Consider the following 19,215-nt stretch of genomic DNA (forward strand, 5'->3'; position numbering starts at 1 on the left):
AGTGCACAACCAAATAGAGGCAGCCCCTCCCCCCAACACAGACTAAAAGACAAAAAAACCTTGGACAGCTCTCCTACAACACTATTCACACTGGGCAGGGACACATTAGAAACATGTCAAAAGTTTTGATCTGTCTGGGTCTGAGTGTTCAGACCTCTCTCGTCTTGTCCTGCAATCCGTTGCACTCATAACAAAAGTCTGACTTTTTACTGAAACAGAGTGGGGGGGCATACTACGCAGCAGTGCGGCTCTCTATTCTCTTGTTATCCCGATCAGTCAGGGTCTGAACACATCACACATACAGATTTTTTTGTTGCAATTAGTGAAAACAAAGCCAGGAATGGAGTGGAGAAGAGGAGAAATTTCAGTCTTTCCTTTATGAGCTTTTCTCTCTTTATAGTCTGTTCCTTGCTTTGGCTTCAATAATTCTATTGGAAAATCTGTCTGTGTAAACACGCCCTCAGACGCGGTCCCAGACGAAACGTTTTTGCGTTTTCGTTTTTTCCTCCTTGTGTTTAAAAGGCCATAGCACTTGCATTTTTCCACCTAGAAACCCACATGAGCCCTTATTTTTTGGGTCACTAATTGTACTTTGCAATGACAGGCTGAATTTTTGCATAAAGTACACTGCGAAACTAGAAAAAAATTCAATGTGTGGTGAAATTGAACAAAAAAACTGATTTATTTTATTTGGGGGGAATTTGTTTGTACGCCATTCACCCTGGGGTAAAACTGACTTGTTATGTATGTTCCTCAAGTCGTTACGATTAAAATGATATATAAAATGTATAACTTTTATTGTATCTGATGGCTTGTAAAAAATTCAAACCATTGTTAACAAATATATGTTCCTTAAAATTGCCCCATTCCCATACTTATAACGCTTTTATCCTTTGGTCTATGGGGCTGTGCGAGGTGTCATTTTTTGTGCCATGATGTTTACTTTCTATCGGTACCTTGATTGCGCATATACGACTTTTTGATCGCTTTTTATTACATTTTTTCTGAATTTGATGTGACCAAAAATGTGCAATTTTGCAATTTTTTTGCGCTTACGCCGTTTACCGTGCAAGATCAATTAATAGATTGGCCGATTACGCACGCGCCGAAACCAAACATGTTTATTTATTTATTTTTATTTATAACCTGGGAAAAGGGGGGTGATTCAGACTTTTATTAGGGGAGGGGGCTTTTTTTTTACAACAACACTTTATTTTTATTTTTTTCACTTATACTAGAAGCCCCCCTGGGGGACTTCTAGTATATACACTTTGATCTCTCATTGAGATCTTTGCTGTATAGTTATACAGCAAAGATCAATGAGATTGGCACTCGTTTGCTTTCGGCTGCTGCAGCCGAAAACAAACAAGTGCCGAGCCGGGGTCAGCGCCATCTTGCGTGGCCCCGCTCTGAACACCTCTTGGGGACATATGACGTATGGGTACGTCATATGTCCCTAAGAGGTCACTGTCGTGAAATTTTTTTTTTGCAGAAATCAATAGTCCAAGCGATTCTAAGAAACTTTGTATTTGGGTTTATTAGCCGAAAAATGAATTTTTATCATGAAAAAGCAGTTTGAAGCTCTCCCCCTATCTTAATTGTACTCCTATGGAGAGAGGGAAATGAGACACCAAAACAGGACAACAAAGAATTTATTAAAAGCTACATTATTTGGCTCTCTCCTCTGATGTCACCACTGACCTATCTGACCTCTGAATAGCATTCTAAATAGCCCCCCCCCCGTGTAATCCTTTGTTCTCTGCTCTCTGCTGCTGACATATCTCCTCCGTCTCTCCACCCCCTCCCCTCTCCATAGCTCAGACCGGACGTGTCTGACTGAGATTTCCTGATTCTGAGCAGTGGATGACAGAAAGGAGAGGAGGGGGGACCTGGGAAAATGCTTTTTAAATGCAGATAATGGCATATTTGCCTAATAAACCCAATTACAAGTTTCTTAAAATCGCCTGGACTTTTGATTTCTGCAAAAAAAATATTTCACGACAGTGACTCTTTAAGCTAATCCTTAACGGGACAAGTTATAAAGTAAATGACACAATAAGTGAGGGAGAAGGTGAGAAGTGCAGTGGATAAAGTAACTAGAAGATAGGGCCTTCCAGAGGTGTAGCCAGGCTCTCCTGCACCCAGGGCAAAGAATCAATTTGGCGCCCCAAAAAAACAATGTGGACCTAGCCTTACACTGTTCACAAAGCAAGATCAATAATTAGTTGAATACTTCAGACATTTCTGCATGATACTAAATATGTTTATTATTGCATATCATTTACATTCTTTGAATGATTTGAATTTTGTTCGTGGAGAAATTTTTCTTTATATTTGAATATATATATATATATATAATTTTTTTTTTTTTTTTCCTTATTGTATTGGATGAACCCGATCAGCAAATCAGTGGTCAAAGTGGTCACTTGCTTTAGCCAGTAATTGGCTGAGCGGGCCTGTAATGTTATGCCCTGGCTCCTACACAGTGGTATAATGCTAGCAGTAGTGGGGGAGCCATGAAATAGGGCATTCTTTTTTTTTTTTTTTTTTTTTTTAATTCAACTCCTATCTATGTCCCTCCAGTCCATTCTAGTGACAGATGGGGGACACAAATATAAGCATTGGTGGTAGCAAGGGGGCCCATGTCATGTTACCCGTTCCTGCTGGTATATAAAAATATGTATATACATTTTAACTAAGTTATATTACATCTCAATATAACTTCATTGAATTCATGTATTTAATCCTTTGAGGACCAGGTCCAAAATGACCCAGTTGACTGCGCAAATTTTGATCTTTGCGCTTTCGTTTTTCCCTCCTCCCCTTCTAAGAGCTCCAGCACTTTCAGTTTTCTATCTACAAGGCCATGTAAGTGCTTGTTTGTTACAGGAATAGTTGTACTTTGTAATGGCGTTTTTTTATTTTACCATAACATGTATGACGGAATCCCAAATATATTATTTATGAAAATATAAATAGGTGAAATCGTAGAAAAGAATGCAATATGGTAATGTTTGGGGGGTTCCTGTGTCTAAGTAATGCACTATATGGTAAAAGCGACATGATACTATTATTTTATAGGTCAGTCCGAACACAACCACATGCAGGTTACACAGATTCTCTAATGTTATATATTTTTTTTTTAATGAAATCCTTTTTTTTGGCAATTAAATATTAATAAAATGGGCCTATTGTGACGCTTATAAAAGTTTTATTTTTTCACCTACAGGGCTGTATGGGGTGTCATTTTTTCCGACATGATCTCTAGTTTTTAAAAATACAATTTTTGTGAAGATCGGACGTTATGATCACTTTTCATTAATTTCTTTTTTATATATAATGTAACATAAAATCGGTAATCCGCGCACTTTTTTCCCTCTTTTCATGTACGCTGTTCACTGTTCGCAATTAGCCAAATTAGCTCTTAACAGTACCAAAGCTGCTCCTAAAGGGGCGACACTAAAGTCGCTCATAAAGGAACAGTGCTAAAGTCGCACTTACAAAGACGGTGCCAAAGTCACACTTACAAGGATGGTGCCAATACGCTCTTGCAGGGCTGGGGCAAAATTAGCTCTTAAAGGGATGGTACCAAAGTCCCTCTGAAAGGGGTGGTACTAAATTCGCTATTAAAGGGACGGTACCAAAGTCGCTCTTAAAGGGGTGGTATCAAAGTTGCTTTTAAAGGGACAGTGCCAAAGTTGTTTTTAAAGGGCTGGTACTGAATTCTCTTTTAAATGGCCACAACTGAATTTGCTCTTAAAAGGTCGGTATTGAATTTGCTTATAAAGGGCCAGTACCAAATTGTCTCCTAAAGGGCCAGTACTGAATTAGTTCTTAAAGGGCTGGTATTGATTTTGCTTTTAATTGGCTGGCACCAAAGCCACTCTGAAGAGGCCGGTAACAAAGTAACACTTACAGATTTCATATCTAGTTTATATATTATCATGAGAATGAGATGATAATAGGTATTTTAAATTTGTAAACATGTACAATGTATAGATTGCAAGTTTCCCTGCCTGGGTAAATTTTCTATTTCTGAATTGTTTATATGGTAAATTTCAACATTGTTATCTTTTTATGAGAGAAAATAGAGAGGTTAAAAACAAAAAAAACAAACAAAAAAACCCAATGAATATTTTTTAGTTCTTTAGTATAGGGATCTGGGGATGGAGCTTTGAACATCTCTTCATACTCACCACCTTGTTCTCAATGAGGTCACACACCACTTTGTTATTAAAGTACTGAATAGGGGTCCATTTTATTCCTTCTGCAACATATTCTTCCTGAAAATATAATTTGCAGTTTATAAATTGATTCCACTCATTGCAAGTTCCTTAAGGGGGTTAATGTTCTAGTTAGATATAGTACAGATTTACCATAAACAAGGCCACATTTAGACTAAGTGGGGCTCTGGCCAAAAGTGGGAACCTAAGTGCTCAAATATTGTACCACAGTTATAGGGGTTTTCTGGGATAAAACAACTGAAAGTCAGTCCAGGGAATATTCTATTGCAGTGTCCCAGAGCGGTTCCACTGTCTTTTCTAAACAAGTATAGGTCAGTACCATATGTCTGTGTAACCGCTGAGACTGAAGCCACCAGATGTCGCTGTTCTGTTGCACAGCTAATAGCGAAAAGTGTATAAGGGTTAACTGATGTCTCTATTATTGATTGTGTACTTCCTGCCACTGTCTTCTGATTTCTACTGACCAATCCCTGAGCTAGCTACCTCAGGAGTATTCCCATATCGCAGAGGGTTATCTTGTCTATTGTCCAATCGGATCCTCCCGTTAGCCCTATATATATATATATATATATATATATATATATATATATATATATATATATAGTGGGGTGGGACATTGGGTAAGTCAGTTTTTGTCTACTGTTCAGTCTATCCACATTGTATGATAGAGAGTATCTTCACAGAGCCTGCTGAGAGGTTGCAACCAGGCCCTGGTCTGCCACCAAAAGCCTTGTGTGGGGCTTCTGTTATTTCTTCTGACTACTAGGATCCTAGCCATGTCCAGCTAGAGCACTGCATGTAGGGACTGCGGTGAAGGACTAACCTATTCATGCTGGGGAACTTTATTCTCTTCTTCTGCTACCCCTGAAGGATTGTACAAGTAATGAGGTACCAAGCCTGCCAGTATCTAAGTTAACCGAAAAAAGCAGAGTCTTCTACTGCAAGTTGCTAATGTGTCTTTCGAGGGTCTCCCGGAAAACTCTCTCTACCACTAGGTGGGCTTGAACTCCCTGATCGTTTTTCGTTCCACAGCCACACGGTAGCGTAGGTGGGTTTAGGAATTTTCTCTAACAGACGCCGGTAATAGACCGTTGTAGTGCGCCGGAATTGGGCCGTGGTTCAAAAAAAAAAAAAAAAGGACTACGGCACTGGCGCCGTTCTATTGATATGCTATACTTAAAGCGAATGCACCTGATGGTACATTCACTTTAAGGCTATGTTCACACTGCGTATGAGTCCGGACGCATTTCATACGCCGCCGTACACGTGTGGCTGAAACTATGGGCGTGGGAAAAATAGACATGCGGCCGGATGTGTACGAACCGCGAACATACGCCCGTAGTACAGTTATGCTTCCCTAGCTTGTTTCAAAGCGATCTGAGGCAGGTCATTTACTTGGAAATCTTCGCCCAGCCCCGTAAACTACACAGAACCTTTTGGATCGAAAAATCAAGTTCAATTTGGCTGAAATAAGTACTTCGAACGGGACCGCATGAAAATCCACGGCCGTGAGTTTCAACATTTCCGTCCTCAAACAATGGTCTTGTTAATTTTTCATGGCGCCGTATACGATCCGGCCGTAAGCTCATACGTAGTGTGCATTGTGCGGGCGTATATCGTATACTTTCAAGCGAACGCATCAACCTCAAAACTACGTGCGTATATTCGCGGTTCGCACTACGGCCGGACTCATACGCAGTGTGAACATAGCCTTAAGCGTAACTGTCATTTATACTTATAGAAGAAATAGAGGCAATGTGGCACTGGCTAAACTTTCCACGTTTTCTTTATTACACCATCTTAACAGTCAGTGATACAAAGTGCAGATCGGCAACCGATTTGCCGATCTGCACTTTGTATCACTGACTGTTAAGATGGTGTAATAAAGAAAACGTGGAAAGTTTAGCCAGTGCCACATTGCCTCTATTTCTTCTATAAGTATACTGGACATTGTTTGCTGAGAGGCGTAGAGCACGGCTATTACCACGCTAGTATCCAGAGAGACTCTATCAGCTGGGATCTCCTACACAGCGGTGAGTGGATAGTGCCGACACCCACTTCTATGAACTATATTGTAACTGTCATTTAAATGTAAATTTTTTTAGAAATCAATACACTGGTATACATCAGTTTTGCTGACAACAAGATGAGATGTGATCTTTATGTATTTTCGTGTGCTGAATCCAGAAATAACATCAGTTTCCTCCAGTCACGCCAGGTTCTTCCCTAAAATGTTGTTAACTAATAAACTCTTGCAGTTATAACGTAACATTACATATAATTACTAGCAAATGTACCTGGCGCTGCCCAGGTATGAAGTGTCAGTGTGTTAATTAGATTTGTTCCAAGGTCGCCCAGGAGGCAAATCTATGCCCTAGTTTGTTTTTTTTTGTTTAAGGGGAAATCGCCAGGAGCCCTATATACCCCTTTATACACTATATACCAGGACAGTTCTGCACTGTTTATGTAAATTGTAGCTTATGCACATTAGAAATAAACTAAAAACTTTAAACATCCTAAATACCTTATAGCCAATCTGAGATGTCATGTGATCAGACTGTATACAGAGCCTGGTTAGGCTAGGTTCACACTGCGTTTTCAGCATCCGTTTAACGGATCCGATTTTTGCAAAAAACGGATTGCAAAAAACGGATGCATTTGTGTGCATCCGTTTTTGATCCGTTTTTCCATTGACTTCCATTATAAAATAAAATGGATCAAAACGGATGCACACAAATGCATCCGTTTTTTGCAATCCGTTTTTTGCAAAACAAAAACGGATCCGTTAAACGGATGCTGAAAACGCAGTGTTTGTGATGCACAATAAAGTACTGTTGACACTACTTTTTTGACCGTTAAAAAAAACGGATCCGTTAAACGGATGCTGAAAACCGCTCCAGTTAAAAGTAGAATTTTTATTTCACATCTTTAAAATGGATGACAAAACAATAAAAACATGCGCCTATACAGGTCCTGTATACCTGTAGTGTATAGTTCTGGGGTCCTGTATACCTGTAGTTTATAGTTTTGGGCCCCGCTGACTGCAGACCATAAGTGTGTATGTGTGTGTGTGTGTGTGTGTGTGCAGAAAACCTGCAGCTTATAATAAACAATCCTGCATAAACAATCCTGCATCATCATAATCTGGCCCTCTTTAGGCACTACTTTTCATCCTAGGACAACACAGAAGAGGTTTTAAAGTTTCTAATATTGTAACCCCCCCCCCTTGCAGGTAGTCCCTATACTGTATACACTCCCCACCCCCTGGAGGTGGCCCCAATACTGTATACACCCCCCACCCCTGCGGGTAGCCCCCATACTCTATACACTCCCCCCTTGCAGGAAGTCCCTATACTGTATACACTCCACTCCCTCCGGTAGCCCCCATAATCTATACACTCCCCCCCTTTTTGCAGGTTGCCCCCATAATGTATACACTCCACCCCCGCAGGTAGCCCCCATACTGTATACACTTCCCCCCTTCTTGCAGGTTGCCCCATACTGTATACACTTCACACCCGCAGGTTGCCCCCATACTGTATACACTCCCCCTGCAGGTAGCCCACATACTGTATACACTGCCCCCCTTGCAGATAGCCCCCATGCTGTATACACTCCCCCCTTCAGGTAGCCCCCATGCTGTACAAACTCCCCTCTGCATGTAGCCCTCAAGCTGTATACACTACCCTCTGAAGGTAGCCTCCATGCTGTATACACTCACCCTTCAGGTAGCCCCCCCATGCTGTATACACCCCCCAGGTAGCCCCCATGCTTTATACATTCCCTAACAACCCCTTACTGTATACATTCCCCAACACCACCACCCGGCAGGTAAGCCCCTTACTGTATACACTGTATATACACTGTACACTGTTAGGGTACAAACACACTGGGCGAATCTGCAACGGGTCTCGCTGCGAATATCCCTGCCCTGTGCACTCAATGGCAGACAAACTCGCAGCAGAATGCCCACCCCGCTGTGAGTTAGTCAACAGCCCGCTCCGTTAGCCCCCCGGCAGCCGGAGTGTATACATCACCTGGTCCCCGCTCTGGCTTGCTTGGGGGGTTCCCGGCAGGTCCAGCTCGGCCAATTAGTGCATTGCCCTGCCGCAGCACACTGATTGGCTGAGCGGGACATGAAGACGCCGCGAGCCTCGAAGCAAGCCGGAGCAGGGAGCAGGTTATGTATATGCTCCGGCGGCCGAGGGTTAACGGAGCGGACTGCTGACAAACTTGCAGTGGGATGTGCATCCTGCTGCAAGTTTGTCTGCCAAAAAGTGCACAGGGCAGGGATCCGCAGTGGGTCTCGCTGTGAACTCGCAGCAAAAAATCCACCGCGGATTCACCCATTGTGTTTGTACCCTTACTGTATTTATTTCTGTGGATCTGTTGTGAGGCAGCTGGCCCTAGCAGCCAATCAGATTCCAGCTCCCTGTGAAAATGAAAGTAGTAGTCCTATTGGTTGCTAAGGCTTCCAACTGTCATTTCTGCTGGAGAGCTGCAGCACTAATTATATCACCTGTGTGTGCAGTGTGGAGATTCTCCCATTCATCTCTATTGGGGCTTTCCCCCTCCGCCACCCCTCCTGTACATCCGGTAAGGACGGGCCCTTCGCTCTAACCTTCCCGGGCACCCAATGTATCTGTGGGTCAAATTTGGGGTTAAATGGTTGAGGCGTTTTGAAGTCTACAGAGGACAGACAGACAGACTTTAATTTTTATGACATAGATTAAGGATGGTCCGAACCTGCCTATGGCTATGGCTGTATCACAGTTTTCCAGGTGGTCCTCCTGCTGTATCTACCCTCTCCACGGAGCGGGCAGACAGCGGGAATCATTGCCAAGAGTACAGGTTCGTACAAACCCGAACCTCGGCAGGTTCGGAGCATCCCTAATATGGATAGAAAATGTACCCGGCGGTATAAAGTGTCAGTGTGTTAATTAGATTTGTTCCAAGGTCGTCCAGGAGGCAAATCTATGCCCTTGTTTTTTTTTTTGTTTAAGTGGAAATCGCCAGGAGCCCTATATATCCCTTTATACGCTATATACCCCAACAGTTCTGCACTGTTTATGTAAATTGTAGCTTATTGTAGAGGAGAGAGCTGTGCCCGGCAGCAGCAGCACAGCACTGAACACACTGGAGGGGAGCCTGCACGATCTAATAGCAGTCTGTGCAAGCGGGATGATGGGTGCCTCTGTCAGTGTAAGTTACGCTCCAGCCGCCAAGGGGGTTAATTTACATACTCGCAGCGGGATGTCAATCCCGCTGCGAGTATGTAGTGTCATAGGGTTGAATGACACTGGATCTGCAGTGGATTTCGCAGCGAATTCGCAGCGTGAAATGCGCTGCGGACGGTGTGTGTGACGGCACCCTTACTGTATTTATTTCTGTGGATCTGTTGTGAGGCAGCTGGCCCTAGCAACCAATCAGATTCCAGCTCCCTGTGAAAATGAAAGTAGTAATCCTATTGGTTGCTAAGGCTGCCAACTGCCATTTCAGCTGCAGCACTAATTATATGACCTGTGTATGCAGTGTGGAGATTTTCCCATTAATTTCTATGGGGTGCTCTTCCCTCTCCCCCTCCCCTCCTTCGGGACCTTCGTTCTAACCTTCCCGGGCAACCAATATATATGTGAGCCAAATTTGAGGTCAAACGGTTTTAGGCGTTTTGAAGTCTATACGGGACAGACAGACAGACTTTCATTTTTATCATATAGATATTATTTGGAGTGTGAAAAAAGATAAGAGCTTTGTCTGAACCGTAATAATGGGTGACACAGGCCCCAGACCTCGTTACCTGGGATGAGCGGAATGGCCAGAATTTTCTGGTTACACCCGCGCTGCGGGATGGAATTCATAGACTTTCAGTAACTTTGCTCCACCGGGATCAGTTCCTAGCTCTTTGGCTCTTTTGCGGAGACTGTCCTGCACTGTAGTTACTCCTAGTCCTCGATGTGGATTGAGATGATCTATTGGCTAGTCCTCTCTTGAAGAGTTTAGCACTGCATCACACAACGTGTTGGTGCTTCAAGAAATAAGTTTGTAAGCGAGTTCTGTCCTGCGTCCTATCCATGCAGGGTACTGACTAAGACTAAGACTTGTTAAGGGGGACCTGGCAGGGGGCTAGGGCCCTGGCAAAACCACTGTGGAGAGCTTTCAGAGCTGCGTCCTTTCTCCACAGAATCTCAAGTAAGACTCCTCCCTCACCCAAGGGACTAACTTCCTAACCAGCGTGTAAGTCGCGCTGTGGTTGGTTGGAAAGAGTGCAATAGAAGAGGAGAAAGAGAACAGGTGATAGGATAGAAGAAACTAGAGTTCCTACTGGTTCACAGAATCTGGTTTACAAAAATACAATAACCCCTTGAGACACTTCAGCTGTGCGGCTTCCACACTTCAGTTATATAATAGAGCGACATCTAGTGGTCATCTTTGGTAACACTTCAGCTGCAATAGGACTACAAAAGGTACAGACTTTTATGAAGGGTGTGGATAATAGTAACACCCCTAGTGGGTTACCACAATTACAGACTTTCGTGGCAACTTTAGAGCAGAAAATTATAACCTTTCAGTTCAAAATGTAATAATCTCTTTTCAAAGACTTGGGGAAAACATGATCGTTAAATTGCATTTTCTTCATACCCAGCTGAACTACTTGTCTTCAAACCTCTTATTACCCTAAATATTGGATTTAATAAAACCTTTAATCAAACACTTCTCATTTGTGGAAAAAATTTGACGTATTGCATATTTTTTTTGCCTTCAAATAATGAATCAGCAGCTATTATTAAAAATCAGCAAAAATATTTAGGTCAGCTAATTTTTTTTTTTCAAATGTAAACCAGTGACATCAATCGTTCAAGCAATTTTAAGAAACTCTGTAGGGGTGCGTTCACACAAAGCAAATCTGCAGTGTATCTGCTGCAGATTCTAATCTGCGCCATCAAATCTGTTGCGGATCCTGTATGTGTGAATGCACCCTAATGGGTTTTATTTAGGCTAGGTTCACACTGCGTTTTTGCAATCTTTTTTTTTCATTCGTTTTTTGCAAAAAACGGCTAAAAAAATTGATGCATTTGTGTGCATCCGTTTTGATCCATTTTTTTACAATAGAAGTCAATGGAAAAACGGATCAAAACGGATGCACACAAATGCATCAGTTTTTTTCATCTTCTTTTTATTACTTTTTTTTGCAAAGAACGGATGAAAAAAACTGTTTGCAAAAACGGATCTGGTTTTTTAAACCCTTTGAGGACCCAGTGGACCATGCAAATTTTGATCTTAGTGTTTTCGTTTTTTCCTCCTCCCCTTCTAAGAGCTCTAGCACTTTCGGTTTTCTATCTACAGGGCCATGTAAGGGCTTGTTTTTTACAGGAATAGGTGTACTATGTAATGGTGTCTTTCATTTTACCATAACATGTATGATGGAATCCCAAAATTAATATTTATGAAGATATAAATTGGTAAAATCGTAAAAAAGAATGCAATATGGTAACTTTTGGGGGTTTCCTGTGTCTACGTAATGCACTATACGGTAAAAGCGACAAGATACCATTATTCTATACGTCATCCCGAACACAACCATATGCAGGTTTACACAGATTCTCTAATGTTATATATTTTTTAATTAAATCCTTTTTTTGGCAATCAATTATTAATAAAATGGGCCTATTGTGACGCTTATAACGGTTTTATTTTTTCACATACGGGGCTGTATGTGGTGTCATTTTTTCCGCCATGATCTCTAGTTTTTATTAATACCATCTTTGTGAAGATCAGACTTTTTAATCATTTTTTATAAATTTTTTTATATATAAAGTAACATCAGATCGGTAATCCGTGCATTTTTTCTCTCTTTTCGTGTACGCTGTTCGCAATGACGCTTGTTATATTTTAATAAATCGGACAATTATGCACGCCACGGTATATTATATGTTTATTTATTTTTATATATGTTTTATTTATATAATGGGAAAGGGGGTGATTTAAACTTTTATTGGGGGAGGGGCTTTGGGGTAGTGTATTAGTGATTTTAACTTTTTTTTTTTTTTACACATTTTAAGTCCCTTTGGGGGACTTTTACATACATTAGATTGATTTCATACACTGATCATTGCTATGCCCTGGAAGTACAGTTACGCCCAGGGTTGTCTGGTGACAGACTTCCATGGCGTAACTGTACGTCCAGGGTCGTCTAGGGGTTGACGGACACAGGCGTGTCAGCTACGTTTTTGTGTCTGTAAAAAAAAAAACTGATCTGTTTTGATCCGTTTTTTTTACAATGGAAGTCAATGGAAAAACAGATCAAAACGGATGCACACAAATGCATCCTTTTTTTCATCCTTTTTTTTTTTGCAAAAAACGGATGAAAAAAAGGGATAAAAAAACGCAGTGTGAACCTAGCCTAAGCAAAAGAGTTTCCTTCTCTACTCAAAAAGCAGTTTTTTTTTACCTTCCCCTTACTTCAGAAGAAGCAGAATTTCTGTATCCATTATGCTCTATGGAGAGGAGAGTGGTCAAGGAGGGGTGTGTGAGCAAGAAGAGTAGAAAAGGCAGCCCTGCAAAACCCTGCAATCTTCTCTCACCAAGCTCCCAGATAAGCACTGACCTATCTGACCTCTGAATCCAGCATTTTATGTGCCCACCCAGACAGTCCGCAAACTGTACAGCTGCTTCTTTGCTCTCCCTGCTCATCCCCTTGGCCCCTGACCCTCCATAGGATATAATGGACTCAGCAAACTCGTCTTCACTTTGCTCCTCTGTAATGAAGATGACTTTGCCTAATAATGCACACATAAGAAGGGGAGGCTGGGAAACGGCTTTTTGAGTACAGAAAGAGGCTTTTATAACTAATAAAACCTTAAAATTGCTTGTACTATTGATTTTTGCAAAAAAAAGTTATATGACACTTTACACTTTGGGGCTATGTTCACACTACGTAAAACTACGACCGTAGTTCTCACCGCAGAACTACGGCCGTAGTTTTGCGGTGTGTGACACAGTTTTGTGTTGAATAGGATCCCGGCCGGAGTGTACACGCATCGTATACGCTCCTGCCGGGATCTGTGCGGCCCCGCAAATAACTGACAGGTCAGTTTTCTGCGGCCGGAATTCAGTGAATTCCGGCCGCAGAAAGACCTGTCAGTTCACACAGTGAAGCGAGCGGCTCCGGCCGTTTGCTTCACTGTGTGCTATGGTAAGCTCTGATGCGGGCGCACGCTGATGCGCCCGCATCAGAGCTCTGCGGCCAGAAAGATCATCCGGCGGGCCGGGGTCACAGAACGGCCGGTCTCAGGCTACGTAAAAGTACGGCCGTACTTTGTGCGGTGTGTAACATAGCCTATCTTCTATGGGATCCCGGCCAGAGTGTATACACATCGTATATGCTTGGGCCGGAATCCCGTGCAGCACCGCAAATAACTGACATGTCAGTTTTCTGCGGCTGCAATTCAGTTAATTGCGGCCGTAGGAAACACTGTCAGTTCACACAATGAAGCGAGCGGCTCCGGCAACTTGCTTCATTGTGTGCTGTGAGAGGTTCTGATGCGGGCGCGCGCTGATGCGCCCGCATCAGAATCCTGCGGCCGGAAAAGATCATCCGGCCAGTACTTAAAGCGTAACTGTCATGTTTTTTTTTATTGCAGAAATCCGTAGTATAAGCGTTTTTAAGAAACTCTGTAATAGGTTTTATCAGCCAAAAAAGCCTCCTTCTGTACTCAAGAAGCAATCTCCCTGCCTACCCCCCTGACTTCTTATCTGTGCATTATCAGGCAAATCCGTCTTCATTACAGAGAAGCCAGTGAAGACGGGCTCTGCTCTCTCCATTGTAAGCCTATGAAGGGGGGAGGGGCCGAGGGAGATGAGGGAGCAGGAAGAGGTGACATGAAGGTCAGCTGTTTGTAGACTCTCTGGGCACCTAAAACACAGGATTCAGGTTTCAGAAAGGTCAGTGCTTATCTATCAACTTACTGAGAAAAGATTAGAGAGTGTTGTGCTTTGCAGAAATCCTCCGTGCTCAGTCACTCCTAACAGCGCCTCCCCTCTCCATAGACACATAATCGACAGAGAACTCCTGCTTCTTTTGCAGTGAGGGTGGGGGCTGGGAGGTTGCTTTTTTAGTCCACAAGTTAACTCTTTCAGTACATAAAACCTATTACAGAGTTTCTTAAAATCGCTTGAACTGTTGATATTTAATGTTTTCAAAAAAATGACGGTTACGCTTTAAGTACCGGCCGCGATGATCCGAGCAGAGACCGGCCGTTCTGTGACCTGGCCGGGGTCATGGAACGGCTGGTCTCTTACGTTGTGTAAACATAGCCTAAAGAAGAACTTTAGTTAAAGTGGATCTAGTAGCGACATATGTGACAAAAAACATTGCTTGTACAGTATTTCTATAAAACTAACCTGTATAATTGTTATTTCAATGTTGAAATTAAAACAATACATCTGATAAAATGAAACAATGGTCTAGTTTTACAATCTCTAGCATGTCTTTTGAATTTACCTGCTCAGCCTTTAACGTCAACTCAATGAAGATCTGCTGTAATTTTTCATTGACAAAATTTATACAGAATTGCTCAAACCCGTTTTTCTGTGCAAAAGAGAAAGAATAGATGACTGTTAAGTCCAAAGTTCTCCACACATACTTGTATTGTGGCAGCTTACAACCTCTAAACTGAACAGAACTGGGAATATATAGTACTCTGATTTCTTTTTTTTTTGTCAGACTTCATGAAGCTCAGGCTTCATTGTGTAGTTGTGAACACATTGGGGGACATTTATTATGTCCGGCGTTTTCTGCATCGGGCGTAAAAATATCCCTGCAGTGCTGACAATACGAAGATTTATGTAGAGGTGCACTGCCTCTACATAAATCCTGCGCGCACCAGTGTATGCCCCAGGAAACCTATGCCAGCTCGGAGTTGACGTAGGCTTCCTTATCATTTTTTATTGCAAAAATGATAAATTAAGCGGACCCAGAGTCCGTGCCCCCCCCCCCCATTCCTCCTCACCCCCGCCCCCCTGGTGAAGCTGGCTTAAAATGGCCGGATGCGAATACCTTTGCCAAATGGCCCTTTGCAAATAAATTTATTCGCAAATACCCGTTTTACGCCAAAAATACACCTTTTTCCTTTCATAACTTTCCCACTCTGTGTTATGAATGCTACGCGTTAATATTCGCAAAAAAAAAAAAAAAAAAAAACATTTTATGATTAAAATTGACATGCCACAGGGTTTTAGGTAGTTTACCAAAGTGCATAGTTATAAATAGCTTCTAAGCCTGATTTCATGCATAACATGCTTTTACAGATTGTGCCGACAGTGGTTGGCCTTGTAGCGCCATGCAGGGAGCAGTTCCAGAAGCCACCAGGATCCCCCAGACTGAACCCCTTCTTCCCTAGTATAAAGTGTCCTCTGAATGACACAGGCACAAAGAAGCTGTGCCTGTGTCATCAGTGGTGGGTCCCAGCTGTCAGTGGTAGCTGGCGCCCACCACATCTGTCAGCACTGAAGCCATGCTCCAGTGCTGACAAATTAAATTAATAAATGCTGCTCTGTATCGCAGAGTCCCAATGATAGCCATGGACACCGGAGGCCTCAGGCCTCTGCTGTCCTGGCTGCCAACGGAGGCCGATCTGAAGAGAGGGGAGGCCAAACGGGTAAGAGGGGAAGGGGGAGAGAGAGGAGGCTGACAGGAAAGGGGTGTCCTGGCTGTTTATAGAGGCCACAGTGAGAGAGGAGTGTCCTGGCTGCTTACAGACAAAACAAACAAAAAACAAAAACAAAGGGCAACAGCAACCTACAGGTGCAAGCGCTTACCGCACATACCCCCCCCCCCCAGCGTGCACATAATAAAAACCTGCTCTATAGATATTGCAATCTGTGTGTGTGGGGTGTATGTATGTGGGGATTTTTGCTACCTTTTGTTGGCTTGCACGCCACCCATGTTTTGTGGGGGCTATAAATAGAGATTTGGCTCCTATCTGCTCAATTGTAGGCTTATTGTTAGCCCAGGAAAGGCCATTGCTAGTGTTAGAATGCTAGAGTAGGACCATGTCTTTAAAGGACACCTTAATGTGATGACATGGTACACTTCGTTTGATCAAATAGTTTGCTAAGATACTTATTTTTAATATCTATAGAGCAGGTTTTTATCATGTGTATGCTGGGGGGAGTATGTGTGGTAAGCACTTGCTCCTGCAGGTTGCTGTTGCACTTTGTGTTTTTTTTTTGGTCTGTATTTAAGCCACTTGCGGCATGCATCCTACAGTGTGAACAGAGACATAGGGGTGCTGCCAATTTTTTTTTCTGGCTTCTTACAGAGGCTGACAGGAAGAGAAAGGAGGGCTGGCAGAGTGCACTGCTGCTGTGGTGGCCTCCGGTGTAGAGGCGGGGCCGGTCACTTGCCAGATGGTTAGGTGGGACACCACTCCGGGAGTTGTTGGCCGAAGTATAGCCCTGCCCGGTGGTAATTTGTCGTGACGCCAGTGCCGGATGGGCACACAGGCATGCTAGCACACCTGCTTTTATTTTAGTGGGCTGGCTTTACCTTTTTCCCCAGTGGACAGTAGCCTGCCGGGCTTTTTGGGGGTCCCTTGGGCAATTATCACGGTGGTCCGGAGTGGAGTAGCGACCCACCCGGACTATTGGTACTGCCACCCCCAGAAAGGGGAGGTGACCCAAGGAAGGTGTATTTGCGGTGTAGGTGCTTAGTGAAGAGCCAAAGAGTCCCGTTACAATAAATAAAATCTGTTTACTTGATCTAGAAAGCAGGTAATACAGCTTTGCCTTGATATGGTACTTTATACTTAATAGGCTATATCTGTACTGAGAGTAGAGTAGAAGGTACAGCCATGCTGGCTGGGTTGCGTGCTGAGATGTCAAAAGTTCAGAAAAGTAGAAAGGAGAATGTCGAGAGAGTCCCAACCCAAGTAGTACTGTGCTCTGCCAGAACTTCAGAGGTAGAAGAACTAGAATACTTGAAAGTAGAGAGGATACTTGTGCCTGTGTTTTGACCTCTGGTCTTTGCACCACCTATTGCCCACCAGTGTCAGTTGACCCGTCCAAGAGGGTGACACAAGCCCCAGACCTGGTTACCTGGGATGAGCGGTATGCTGAGGGTTTCCTGCTTACACCTGCGCTGCGAGATAGAGTGCATAGGCTTCTAGCAACTTTGCTCTATCCGGATCAGTTCCTTTACTTTTAATGGAGACTGTCCTACACTGTGTACCTTCTGGTTCTCAAAGTGGGTTGAGATGATCTCTGACTTGTCCATTCTAGTAGCGACCTAACATGCATAGTGTTAAGAAGTGTTGCTGGAAAGGAACTGTGTCTGGGTCTAGCGTGTGCACTTCTCAACGTCTGGACCGCAACTACCCTGACTAGGGGACCTGGCAGGAGCCAGGGCCCAACTGGCTGCTGTAGGGAGCGTTCTAGCTTGCGTCCTTTCTTTACAGAATCCAAAGTAGTAAGACCCTACACTTCCCCTACCCATGTGACTTTCTTCCTACAACGCATGTAAGGTTTGCTGTGTGTGGGTGAGGAGTACACGTGAAAGATGCAAAGAGAAAGGTGATAGGAAAGAAGAAGAAAGAACTCTTATTGGTGTACGGATCCATGTGACACACACAAAAAACAATAACTCTTTAGCTTCTACAGCCTTGCAATATCTAGGTATACATACTTGCAATAACGACATCCAGTGGTAAAACTTTGGTACTACTACATTACCACTTACACATATGAGTACAGAATTTTGCAAAGGGTCCTGCATAGGGCCCCTGTGCAAAAAATTTGCCTGCCCCCCCCCCAATAAGCAAACCATGCCACCATATTTCTGACTGCCCCCCATCCCCACACACACTCCCCATCTTGCCTGCCCCCCATCCCAACAAACAATACCCCAACTGACCCCTCAATGGTCCTCCAGGTAGAGCAGGAGCGAGGCAGAGCAGAGCGTGGCACCGCTGTGGCCAGCCATTGCTCACATATCCAATTCGGTATGTGGGGCGGGCCATGACTGCTGGCATCTCGACGCTGGAGGGCTGTAGGTGGCAGGACATCTGATAACGCACCTGGTGCATGGGTGGATGGATAATACATTTCACCTATGTGGCGGGGTCCACTAGACTGAGTCCAAACACAGTAGCGAAAACAGTTGGGGGCAAAGGGAGCGGTCGCTTCCGGGCCCACACTGGCAGGGGCCCACTGAGGTCTCAGACGCTTAATGCTGTCTGCAAAAGCTATTTCTTTTGCAGACAACCTTAGCACCTGTGTAGTTGGACCCTAACAGGGCAACAGTACCTGGCAATAGCCGGCCCCATGCTCATGAGGAGCCCCCTCAGCCGTCGGATGCCGAGCCCAGCCAGGGCTGGATCTTGTCCCTGGTCTCTTCTCTTCCTCCTACACGCTGCTTCCTGCTCTGCTGCTGGCCCCTCCCCCTCCTCTCCCTCACTGTCCTACAGAGCCTGGTGTGAGGAGAGAGCTGGAGGGATCCTGCCGTCTATGAAGTCCAGCGGCAGCTGTAAGTGATCATCATCAGTGTCCGTGGTGTCACACACACTCACACTCACACACACACACACACACACACACTTTATCACTTTATAGATATAGCAGTGACCAATTGACTAGGAGGAGCCATATATATATATATATATATATATATATATATATATACAGTGGTACCTTGGTTTAAGAGCGTTTTGGTTTAAGAGCTCACAGTTTTTCAAAATTGTGACTTGGTTCATTCCTTCATACTCCCTGCAGTCTCTGTCAGCCCTGGTGTTTTCCATCTTCTCCATTACTGTACAGTAACTTATAATATCACATATTCTGCTGTTTCTGAATGTTTGTTTCATTAGTTTTACATTCAGAATAATAAATCATTATTTTGGGGTGTGGAACCAATTGTCTGCATTTCTATGAATTCTTATGGGAAAATTTGCTTTGGTTTAAGAGTGGATTTGGATTA

The 19,215-nt window shown here is 43.5% G+C and overlaps 1 protein-coding gene across 2 annotated transcripts in view; it reads right to left on the reverse strand.

Annotated features, from left to right (window-relative positions):
- MYO1F (myosin IF) overlaps positions 1 to 19,215 on the reverse strand; it is a 228,107-nt gene that overhangs the window by 57,009 nt on the left and 151,883 nt on the right. For both annotated transcript variants that reach the window (XM_069976647.1, XM_069976646.1), the window contains exons 12-13: positions 14,746 to 14,832; positions 4,197 to 4,283 (exon numbers count right to left, since the gene is read on the reverse strand). In XM_069976647.1, coding sequence (XP_069832748.1) covers positions 4,197 to 4,283; positions 14,746 to 14,832 — 174 coding nt within the window. The remainder of the gene's footprint in view (positions 1 to 4,196; positions 4,284 to 14,745; positions 14,833 to 19,215) is intronic.

This window comes from Dendropsophus ebraccatus, chromosome 7 (genome assembly GCF_027789765.1).
Source record: "Dendropsophus ebraccatus isolate aDenEbr1 chromosome 7, aDenEbr1.pat, whole genome shotgun sequence".
Classification (NCBI taxonomy): domain Eukaryota; kingdom Metazoa; phylum Chordata; class Amphibia; order Anura; family Hylidae; genus Dendropsophus; species Dendropsophus ebraccatus.